This window comes from Lithobates pipiens, unplaced genomic scaffold, assembly GCF_037356315.1.
Source record: "Lithobates pipiens isolate NorthernLeopardFrog02 unplaced genomic scaffold, aLitPip1_a1.2 Scaffold_25, whole genome shotgun sequence".
Lineage (NCBI taxonomy): Eukaryota > Metazoa > Chordata > Amphibia > Anura > Ranidae > Lithobates > Lithobates pipiens.
Genome location: NW_027507787.1, coordinates 64,631,576 through 64,643,888, shown reverse-complemented (window position 1 = coordinate 64,643,888; position 12,313 = coordinate 64,631,576). Strand labels below are relative to the sequence as shown.

At 38.7% G+C, this 12,313-nt stretch overlaps 1 protein-coding gene across 1 annotated transcript in view; it reads right to left on the bottom strand.

The window, feature by feature from the left end:
- COL13A1 (collagen type XIII alpha 1 chain) overlaps positions 1 to 12,313 on the bottom strand; it is a 237,971-nt gene that overhangs the window by 76,843 nt on the left and 148,815 nt on the right. Inside the window, exon 18 of the mRNA XM_077454564.1 lies at positions 6,084 to 6,128. Within this exon, the coding sequence (XP_077310690.1) occupies positions 6,084 to 6,128 (45 nt within the window). The remainder of the gene's footprint in view (positions 1 to 6,083; positions 6,129 to 12,313) is intronic.

Sequence of the window (12,313 nt, the reverse complement as noted above, 5' to 3'; positions counted from 1 at the left end):
CCGTAAGAAACTAAGGCCATAAAAATGTGGCCTCAGCTAGGTCAGGCAGGAGTGTCTGGCTCCATCCACTACTTTCCTTATGGGAATGAATGATAATTTGTTGTTGATTGATAATGTATGCATATTTTTCAACTAAGTTAAATGATCACACCTAATCAACATTAATCTCAAACACATTAATTCCTATTACAGCTCTAGTTTTAATGTTGTATATCTCCTGCTAAGAACGCACATCTTGTATCTATATATATTTTTTTTGCATGGTATACAAATATTCGAAATTTGAACAGATTTTGCACATTATTACCTATTTTTTCTCATTAGTAACTGCAGAAAATATTTAACATCTAGGCCAATTTAATTTGTTGTGGTAAATCCAATACGGATACTTTTTATGTAAGAAACAAATAAAATTAACTTTTAAATGAAATAAAATTAGGCAGACAAGATTTACAAAAAGGTAAAAATACCATGTGCTGACATTCTTAATGTAGATGGTAAAACCTAACCATTCATTTGTTTGAACTCTGCCTGCTTCAAGCCTATGTTACACCAAGTGAAACAGAAATTTTAACAGAACCTGCAGGATTCATTGCATGTGCATTGGTGTCAGTCAGTTGTAGCAAACAAAGTAATCATGACATTTTGTAAAATAGCTACAACGGAAGGCGACTGGGTGATATCACGGAGATCAGCTAGCTTAACAGTAATGGAGAGATCTCCATCCAGATCTGTTCAAATAGACTACCAGGTTGGCGTATATTGACATTATAGGCACCACATCAAGCATATTTGTTCAAAATATGAGTGGTGCGTATATTGACATTATAGGCACCGCATCAAACATATTTTTTCAAAATATGTGTGCTGCAATTGAACTGATTTTATGTATGATTTTATAATGGTGTATAATAAAGAGATTACATTGTTTTTTTAAACAAACACGACGTGATGCCTATAAAGTCCATATATGCCAACCTTGTAGCCTAATAGTACCAAACAAAGTAATGGCAGAGCACAAGGGACTGTTAGGTTGGGTCTAAATGCCCATTGACATGAGATAAATTGAAAACAAACTTAGAATAATGACTAAACTAACTGCTGGCAAAACCATTGCAAAGGTTTCAAAGCACAAATATCTATCATCTACCAAGTTACCAGAAGGAGGGATATGCTTGTATCTCTATTTCAGGTTCTTCCTAATTTATTTACAGTTCTTTGTGTTGTCTTCTATTGAGGGGGATAGAAGCCCTCGTACACACGGTCGGACATTCCAACAACAAAATCCGTCGGATTTTGTCCGACTGATTTTGTCCTTTATTTTGTTACGACGGGACTACGTTCAGGCTAGTAGCCAATAGCTTTGGTGTAGGAATTTGATCTGAGCATGCATGGCACTTTGTCTGATGGGAATTCTCTACACATGATCGGACAAGGTCCGATCGGATCATGTTGTCGGAAAATTTTACCGACAAGTTGGAAAACTTGGTCCGTCGGATAGTCCGACGGAAACAGTCCGATGGAGACCACACACAGTCGGATTATCCGACAAAACGGTCCGATCGGACACATTCTAAGGGTTATAAGGGCTGTGGTACTTTTGTAGGTAAAAGGAACAAAAGTAATTCTAAGCTTATATTGGGGCAACATTCTACCATATTTCAGAATACATATAGAAACCAGATGATCTTTCTATACAATCACACATTTAATTTAGTTTAATGTATTATTTTGTCAGACAATTATGGTTTTAAGTTTTTTTTTTATAATACTGTCCACACAATTCAAAGCATTTATGGTGTTATGCAGGTAATGTATTAGGGGTGAAGTCTTACTAAAGTTGGCCATACGTGCATTAAAATTCATGTATGGTCACTGTGGTTGAATAGAAGTCGACTTGCTAATCGATTTCTGTTAAACCTCCCTGTTGGAAGATTTGCACTTGATGAGCAGGGCAGGCAATAGACTGCAGCTCTGCAGCACTGATTAGTGTATTCTGATGGAAAGGGTGTGTCCCTGCTGTCAGAATACATAGACACAGTGGGCGAGGATATCCCCATCTACCTTGAATGTGTGAAAAAAAAAACAGTACAGGCATACCCCACTTTTAAGTACACAATGGGGTTACTAAACTGGAAAGTGCAAAATCAGGCTCACTTCTTCATAGAAACCAATGAGCTTCTAACCCCAGCTTGTTCAATTAAGCTTTGGTAATAAAACCTGGAAGCTCATTGGTTTCTATGCAGACGTGAGCCTGATTTTGCACTTTCCTGCTTTAGTAAATAAACCCCATTGTGTACTTAAAAGTGGGGTATAACTGTAATCTGTGGACAGCTTAAAGTCTATAAGCTTTTATTTACCCCCTCAGGGCTAGCACTTGGTCCCATTAAAATCCATCTCGTTGTTGCTAAGCAGCATGGTTACACCATTTGCCACCCGCTGTATGATAACACTGCTAGAAAGGAGACAGATTTGTGAGTGTCAACTGTCACAAAATATCATAAAGCCTGCGGCACTGTGTGATCTATTTATGGAGGCTTCTAAAAATACATAAGCTTGATCACTTAACCCTCTAGTACTAAGTAATGTTTTACTTTTAAGAATGAATGATCAGTGCTGCGGGGCTATGTCATATAGAGTGCCTTGAAATAGTATTCATGCCCCTTGAAATTTTCCACATTTTGTCTTGTTACAACCAAAAGCGTAAATGTATTTTATTGGGATTTTATGTGATAGACCAATACAAAGTGGCACGTAATTGTGAAGTGGAGTAAAAATGATAAATGGTTTTCAATTTTTTTTACAAATAAATATCTAAAAAGTGTGGCGTGCATTTGTATTCAGCCCCCTTTACTCTGATACCCCTAACTAAAGTCTAGTGAAACCAATTGCCTTCAGAAGTCAATTAATTAGTAAACAGAGTGCCACCTGTGTGTAATTTAATCTCAGTATAAATGCAGCTGTTCTATGAAGCCCTCTGGGGTTTGTTAGAGAACCTTAATGAACAAACAGCATCATGAAGGCCAAGGAACACACCAGTCAGGTGAGGGATAAAGTTGTAAAGAAGTTTAAAGCAGGGTTAGGCTATAAGAAAAAATATTCCAAGCTTTGAACATCTAATGGAGCACTGTTCAATCCATCATCAGAAAATGGAAAGCGTATGGCACATCTGCAAACCTAGACATGGCCTTCCACCTAAACTCATAAACTCAGGTCGGGCAAGGAGAGCATTAATCAGAGAAGCAGTCAAGAGGACCATGGTAACTCTGGAGGAGCTGCAGAGATCCATAGTTCAGGTGGGAGAATCTGTCCACAGGAAAACTATTAGTCGTGCTCTCCACAAATCTGTCCTTTATGGAAGAGTGGCAAAAAGAAAGCCATTGGTGAAAGAAAGCCATAAGAAGTCCCATTTGCAGTTTGCGAGAAGCCATGTGGGGGAGACAGCAAATGTGAAAAAAACGTTTTGGGCTAAAAGTAAAACGCTGTGTGTGGTAGAAAACTAATACTGCACACCGCCCTAAACGCACCATCTCCACCACGCAAAATGATGGTGGCAGCATCATGTTGTGGGGATGCTTTTCTTCAGCAGGGACACGGAAGCTGGTTAGAGTTGATGGGATTATGGATGGAGCCAAATACAGGGCAATCTTAGAAGGAAACCTGAGTCTGCAAAAGACTTGCAACTAGGACGAAGGTTCACCTTCCAGCAGGACAACAACCCTAAACTTACAGCCAGAGCTAAAATGGAATGGATTAGATCAAGGCATATTCATGTGTTAGAATGACCCAAAGTCCAGACCTAAATCCAATTGAGAATCTGTGGCAAGACTTGAAAATTGCTGTTCACAGATGTTCTCCATCCAATTTGACAGAGTTATTTTGCAAAGAAGATGTCACTCTCTAGATGTGCAAAGCTGGTAGAGACATCCCCAAAAAATATTTGCAGCTGTAAATGCAGTGAAAGGTGGTTCTACAAAGTATTGACCCAGGGGGGTTGAATACAAACGCACGTCACACTTTTCACATATTTATTTGTAAAACAAATTGAAAACCATTGATCATTTTTCTTCCAATTCAAAATTATGTACTACTTTGCGTTGGTCTACCACATAAAATCCCAATAAAATACATTTACGTTTTTGATTGTCACATGGCAAAATGTGGAAAATTTCAAGGGGTATGAATACTTTTTCGAGGCACTGTACAATACTGGACCCTACAGCACTGATTATTTATTCATAATAATGAAAGATTACTCAGGTGTTGGGTTGTATAGACCATTTTCTGAGAGGGAAGGGGGTGGGGGGTATATTAAAAAGCAGCTGCAGATAGATCACACAGCGCTGACTAATCTTTTAATATTATAAAAGAGCAGCACTGATTGTTTATTCATTTCAGTAAAAAAACAATCAGCTTAGAGAGGAAACACGAGTTCAACGTTGGCTGTACCATGCTCCACAGGAATGTCCATAGCTTGGGCTTCAGACTGTGGTGGAGCCAAAATGAATAAAGCTTTTACTCTGCAAAGAGGCCACAATCAGAAAGGAAACACGTGCTATATGCACTTGGTTCCTTGGAGAATAAATAAAAGTTTACAAACAATTGTCAGAGTTATTCTTTTGATAGGTCTCATGCCATTCTTGCATGTGCTGTTTTTTTCTTAAAGTGGATGTAAACCTGATTCATGAAATTTGACCTAGGCACATATATCTGCAGTTTTTTCTTATCTCTCTCCAAAGCCCTAAGTCCTGTGTCTTTCTGCTGCTCCGTTCTTCTGTTGTCAAGTTCTCCAACAACTGAGATAAAACCAGCCTGAAATTTGTGGTGTGTGCTATAAATAGATTAGCAGAGAGCTGGTCTATTCACAGCACAGCTCTGCACATTCCTTCCTTCCTATGTGGAGTGGGCGTGTGTGCCTTTCCTCCAATCAGCTGTTACACAGTGTATGCCAAGACTTCATTCCCAGTGCTGAACAGGAAGATAACATTTCTAACACAAATATAACAAGAATATAACAAGCTGAAGACAGCAGATATACATGTAAAACTTATGTAGGGAGATTTGTTTCATCCCTATGTATCATCTGAGGCTGTTCACTTCACTGGGTATATGTGAGGGTTTACATCCACTTTTAAGCTGCTGTGAGCTTTACTCTGCTTGGCTGACAGATAAAGTCAAGCTGGGTTGATTCCAGTTGTTTACAGATAGGGACACCCATAGACCCAATCAAAACTGACAGAGTCAATTATGTCCTGGACACAAATATGTTAGCAAAATGCGTTAAACTTTTAAGAAAATTGCATTATTTCAAGTCACAAGTTCACTTTGAGCGCTTGTGCCCTAGTGGTTTGCAATGATTTCCACTACAGTTAGCTGTTAAGTATTTTATCCTAATACATTTTTTTTTTTTTTTTGCAAATTGACACAAGTATTATTTGTTCAAAATTGTCACTTACATGGTTTACCCCTCTAATAAATGCAAAATGTTTCATTATTCCAGTATCACATGTGGGTCTATTGTATCTAATTCAGCTTAATTCTACAAAGACATTGTCCTACAGACTTCCAGGATGCTAGTACTTACTCATTGTCAGCATTGTAAAGTTTATCCCTATTTGTAAATCTTGTCAACAAGTACAAAAAATACAAAAACAAGTAACATTAGGTTTCCCACATATATTGGACAGTTACTAGGAATGGTTAGGGGTGAAGAAAAAAGGGCAGAGGCCAGATAGAGTGGTTGAAGTGATGTATGGTTACAAAGGTGAATATGAAGGAAGGTAAAGTTAAAGCAAGGGATGGGTCATACCTCTCAACTCTCAGAAACAGAAATCAGGGGAAAGCTAAAGAAAAAGAGGACACAAGATGAAAATTAGGGTTACTGAGCCACACAGGGAGTGGAAAGTGGTAATGTGAAAAGTATAACTAGTGGATGACGCCTGAGGACCAGTACACAGAGCTGGGAGGTGTGAGTAATGTAAAAAATGGGGAAAAACTGGGGATGCAAGGAGACAGAACAATGTTGGCAAAGAGGTACACTGGGATTCATGGGGTCACAGCTACATTTTTGCTAAAGAAGATACCTTTGCTCCATGTTTCCCTGGCATCCCGGGCATGCCTCTCTCTCCCTAAGGTTGGAAATGAGAAAAGAAAGAGAAGGGGAACGAATAAGTCCAGGCAGACTGAGTTAGTGTATGTTAAGTGTTTTGGGGGAAATAAAGGTGTTAAAAGAAGATATATGGTAAACAGGCTATTTAAAAACAAGGTGAAATAGCAGCCAATCAGAAATCAACTTCATAGGTTTGTCTACCTAATTTTTAAAGGTTTCTGACTGATTGGCATTGGTTACTGCACACTGCTGTCGTAATGTAGAATTCTATAGTTAATTTAAAGGTAACATATAGTATTTCAAGTCCCCCCCCCACAATAGTGAAAGTTAGTGGCATGGTAGAATCAGTCTGCACTACTGTAAATTAGTCTGTGTATTGATTATATGCTGTTTTCATTCACTAAGAGATATAAATCTACTGTTACATCCAAGAAAAAATACAAATGATCATAATAAACTATTATATTAGCTTGTACAAAGAAACCACTATGTTAATTACAGACAAGACATACTTTTTATTTTCCCAGATCCAAATGTATCCACAATTTTTTGGTGCAGTTCTGGATCTTATTAATTGGTCACATAGTCTATCTACGCAGATATGATTAGTTGTTGTGGCATTTCTGGATTAATTAGAGATGCATTATTTAAACTATAACAAAAGCTAATATATTTTTTACAGTGTAATGCACACTCATACTAAAATGAGTGTACTGGAGGATTACATTCTGAAAGACATATTATGCAACAGTTAAAGTATAACTAAAGGGAAAACTTTTTTTTTTTTTAGATTTAGATAGATTTTAGATGGATGTTTTGTTATTTTTTTTTGTTTTTTTTTTCTGTCTGTGCACCCATCTACCCTCTCTATTTGTCCTGTTTACTGTTATCAATGAAAGTAGAAAATCCCAAATTTCAAGTTGTCACCAGAATAGGAATAGAGCGGAAATCTTCCAGTGAAGACACTAGTCCTGGTGACAACAAAGGATTCCCTCATTTTGGATGGGTTTCTTCTCACTTCCTGTTTTTTTCTATGGGACAGGAAGAAAGAGAGAATCTTCCTAATGGGACTAAGAGGGCAAAAAAAAAAAAAAAACCTGACATGGTTTAGAACCTTCCCTTTCTCTATCCAAACTGTGTGGTGCTGCTCTATTGTCTTTTGTGGTCTTGTCATTTAGCTAGTATACCACATTTGCATCCGATGTCACAGGACCACACAGCATGCTGAAATCTATTAACTGCTAGTTTATATTTTTGTCAAGCGTGGTGCTAAATGTACAGTATTTATAAAACATCATACTGGACAATCTCGGTGTACCTTACAGATAACTTTTATTTAAAAAAAGTACAGGAGCTGCTATTACTGTCCTCTTTTTGCTAGTAGTACTTTGGGTTCAATACTGTCTGAGTCACTGATCCAGAACATACACGCATAACTCCAAGCAGTCCCTCATTTGGAGGAACTGTCCCTCTTTGCTCCTCAGGTGTCCCTCTTTTTCTTCTCATGTATGATACTCTAAAAAAGATGGACTATTTAACTACCAAAAGTGTTATGCTTCGCTAAATTCGATTATAATCCAACTTCTAAATTGTTGCATTTGTTTTTTTGAAAATCCAACATAAGGAATAAGTAGTAGTAAAAAAAAAAGTGCTTCTAGAGCATATTAATTCTTTCTGACTCACTTTATAAGTGATGTTGCAGTGGCATTTATTTTATTTATTTTATTTTGCCTATATACCAAAAGATGTCCCTCTTTTACATCTTAGAATGTTAGGAGGTATGAGCATGCAGTTAGTAAAATCACCTGATCTGCATATTTGATCCTGCCATTGAAACTATTGTGTTGAAGCCACTGGAGAGAAATTACACTCGAGAAACTAGGTTTTTTTTAGAACCTAGGTCGGCAGTGGTAACCTTCATATTCATTCCATTTTGTGTTTTAATTCAAAGTAGTGCATTCAAAGTAGTGCATTATACCAAATTTCCACAAGAGGGCAGAATGAGTCAAGGATCTAAAACATTGTCACCCACAACAGGTTGTTACTGTATACAAATGATGCTTCCCTTTTAAACCTGAATACGAAACATACTTGCAATCAGGCATCCAACAGGCATAAAGAATGAATTTGTAATATTACCAGATTGTGAAAAACATTGTCGTCCCCCCCCCCCCCCCCCCTTAGACATTTTCAGGTGTTTCCTATTTAACAGTGGCTGAGTTAGAGAGTCAGAAGTGTTTTATATTCAACTCAGATTAAGTGGTTTAATTTTTGAGGTCAGCAAGAAGTGTAGAATAACCAAAGGCCATAACTCTAGCATTTCCGGGTAAGATCATGTGCATAAAGCATGTCATCCCCATGCAGAAGTAGCTGAAAATGTGAAGTTAGTCTAGACAATGTCAAAGAGTACATAAGTGAGTGCAGACACCACATAGTCTGAAGTGTTAAAGCACTTGACAGATGTCAAATCTAAGCATGCTTTAAAAATATTGTGTTTAAAAGGCTGACTGCATCTAAAATAGAAGTTTTATTTACAGGGGGACACTGATGACCTTCATTACTTATCAGCATTCAAAGCATATCAAAACTAAAAAAAAAAAAATGTAATGCAGTTTTCCAGTCCTTAGAAATGATGGCTGCAATAGTTTTCATTTTAAGAACATTTAAGAACATTAAAAGGGGAACACTACCCAAATGGGTAAGTTCCACTTTAAATCTTCCCCCCCTCCTCCTCTGCCTCATTTGGCAGGTCTTTTTATTTGTGGGGGAGCGGGTACCTAGTTTTGACAGATGCCTACTCTCACTTCCACTTGGATCGCCTAGGCGATCCGACTGAAAGTTCTCCTCTCCCCCTCCCTCCCTGCAGTTTTCTGAGACAAATCACAGGTCACAGAAGACTGCAGGGCCATTCACAAAGTGCAACACGGCTCGCCCATGCGCAGTGGGCAACCAGCTGTCGAGCTGAAAAGAGCATAGCCAGCTGCCCACAGTTAGGATGCCGGCACTGGGAACCCAAAGGCTTGTGAAGAACTAGCCCGGGTGAGGACAGTGCTGGATCCGTGGACAGGTAATTGTCATTTTATTAAAAGTAAGGAGCTACAGTATTTGTAGTTGTTGACTTTCAATCTTTTGTTTCCAGATTGAACAACCGCTTACAGGACGCTTTCAGCAAGTATGAAAAATACATGTTGATCAGAAGGGCTGTGACCTTGTCGCTTCCTGTGAACTAAGTAATGTTTTCTTCGCGCTGTAAAAAACTACTAATCTCTCTATTCCCATGTAATGCAGACATGTTTGAAGTCCAGTCTGGATGAAACAATGGCTCCTACAGTGGAGGAGTAAACATGTAGGGTAGGGAACAAAGGTGGCCAGTGTAGTTCCCCAAATTTGCCGCTAGATGTCACCATAATTAGGGTTCAGAACCCTATAGCAAAGAATAGGCAGCCTAGGTGTTTAGGTAGAAGGTAGAGGTGTCCTTAGTAGTGAGTGGGCTATACCATAGTTAGACAGGAAGTGCCAACCCTGTTCCTGGCAGTGTGGGGCATCTTGAGTACGTCAACTCTATATATAGTATATAGTCTGGCAGGAGTCCACATGGACCAAGGCATGCAAAGATGTAATCTTTGGGGTCTTAGCTTCTGGGAGCTTACCGTTCGGGGGGGAAGCAAGGAAAGAGAAGGGCAGGACTAACAAAACTACTAACATCCCTGGGGAATGGGATGCAGGACCCTGGCAAAACCCCTAAGGTATGATGGGTGTGCTCCTCAATTAAGTTCTAATTTCTGTGTGCAACTAAGCAATGTGCCATCACCATTTCAAATTAATACTGATGGGATGTGAATATGTAAATAAACCCTGTTCCAGTTAAAGCATTAAAAGGCTTTAATATGAACTCTTTCTTCTCCTAACCTTCAAAATTGGAACATCTGCTGGAAACTAAAGAAAGTGTACCACACAAAGAATGCCTTAGCCATGTAGAAAGGGGATGGGTGGGGAGGGGGCATTGTCATTAAGAACCAGTTTTAATGTATGTCGCCTTTTTACATCATTTTATGATAAATATGATTATTGTGATGGATGAACCGTAAAGTACTATATGTGCTGAAAAAGATGACAGCTGCTCTGTGAAAATTATATGAACTCAATTAATTAGAATACTACATAATATACCATGCCACCATTTCAAATAATCATTATCAAGCAGTTTCCATTAACAAATGAGCGAAATACATTTCACAGTTTTGCATTCTTCATTTAGACTTCCATTACAGCTTTCTGCATTTGGTCACATGTAATCTCAGAGCTACAAAGGAAGTCAATGCTGGAAGGCTTCCCTGTGCCATGGACATCTGCCCAACATTACTTGTACAGGCTTGGAGAGCAGTTCATTCGTTGACTAATTCAAAGACAACTTGAGCAGTTATTCAGGTAGCTAATATTCTACTTATGAGACCATGATTTATTTTGTAGCTGTAGTTGTAACCCACTTTTATTTTTAAATTCTAATACATTTTTCAATTACAATAATGGGGTTGGGTGCATTTATCTTGGTATGGTCAATTAATCTCAAAGGTTACTTAGTTACATAGTTCACTTGGTTGAAAAAAGTCCATGTAGTTTAACCAATAAAAGAGAAATAAAATCCAAAATCATAAAACCCTATATAATATTGTATTTTATAGTTAATGTTTATCACTAGTCTCCAATACCATTATGTAAAAACTAGTGCCCCCTATCTATCACCAATCCTATATACACAGTTGATCCAGAGAAGGCAAAATAAAACCCAGCATCCCCCATTCCTGATCCACCAGAAGCAATCGGATATTCCCTGGATCAACTTCACCTATAAATGTTAGTGAAGGTGAAAAAAACAATTAAGGTAAAAATGTGAATGTTACAGAACTTAAATGTATACAGTGCAAATAACACTAGACAAATTATGAATTACCTCATTGCCTCCCAATTCCCTGACCCTTTTCATCCCAGCTAGCAAAAAATCATTCCAGAAATACTACCCAACCTGCTCAGGGATGGAGAGTGTTTATAGGCTTGGGATTTGGCAAGCTCTCTAATTGAGTACCTTCAAAGGGAGCAGTAGCCATATTAGAACCATAAGCCAAGTGCAACCATTGTTCTTTATGTCAACACAAGTTTGCTACATGCATAGAATCTAACAAATTGCTGTGGACATCATTTTACTTTTGTTACATAGTTAGTCAGGTTAAAAAAAAATCCATCCAGTTCAACCCCCCAAAAAAATTACAACCCTATATACACAATCCTTTACCCAAAGTTGATCAAGAGGAAGGGGAAAAACCCCAGCAAAGCATGCTCCAATTTGTTACATCAGGGGAAAAATTTCCCGGGATCAACTTTACCTATAAATGTCAGTACCCAATTATATTATGTACATTTAGAAAATAATCCAGGCCTTTTTAAAAGCAATTGACTGAGCTTGGCAGAACCACGTCTGGAGGGAGTCTATTCCACATTTTCACAGCTCTTACTGTGAAGAAACCTTTCCGTATTTGGACATGAAATCTTTTTTCCTCTAGGTAAAGAGTGCCCCCTCTTGGTTAACTATCAACTCAGATATGCTTTCTTTGTTGCAGTCTCTACTAAACATATGGAGCACCCCCTTCTAGTTTAGAGAAGGCTGCTAGAAGACTTCTAGGCAAATTTCTCTCCTTAATCAGTAAAGCAGGGTTTGATTGCTATGAGCTGCTCTGGGTCTCACAGAATGCCGTTCTGCTTCTTCCCTTTGTCTTCTGGATACTTCTAGGGAGAGGGAGAGAATGACAGGCAGCCTAAATATTTATGGGTCTCTGGCCAATCTCTGGGAAGGCATTGCCCAGTGGGTGGAGGGAGAGCCAATACATGTACTGAGGCCTGGCAGCCAAGATGCAGAGTCCCAGGATCCAGCCTTCTGGAGGAGACCCCTGTGCTAGGGGCAGGGAGAGAGAGAGAGACAAAAAGGAGAAGCATGAGGATGCCTTTTGGAGACATCGAGATCCCAGCTAGGCTTTCCTGGCAGGGGGAGGAGAGAGCCCAAATCAGAGTCTGGATAGAGCCAAGAAGCAGGTGTAAGAAACCGCCACTATTTTGGGACTGAATGAGTACTTAATCCTGCTATATAGTAGAGAATTGATTGTTGGATGATTTACCTTACAACTCAATGCAGTGCAGGCAGGAACTGTGCAA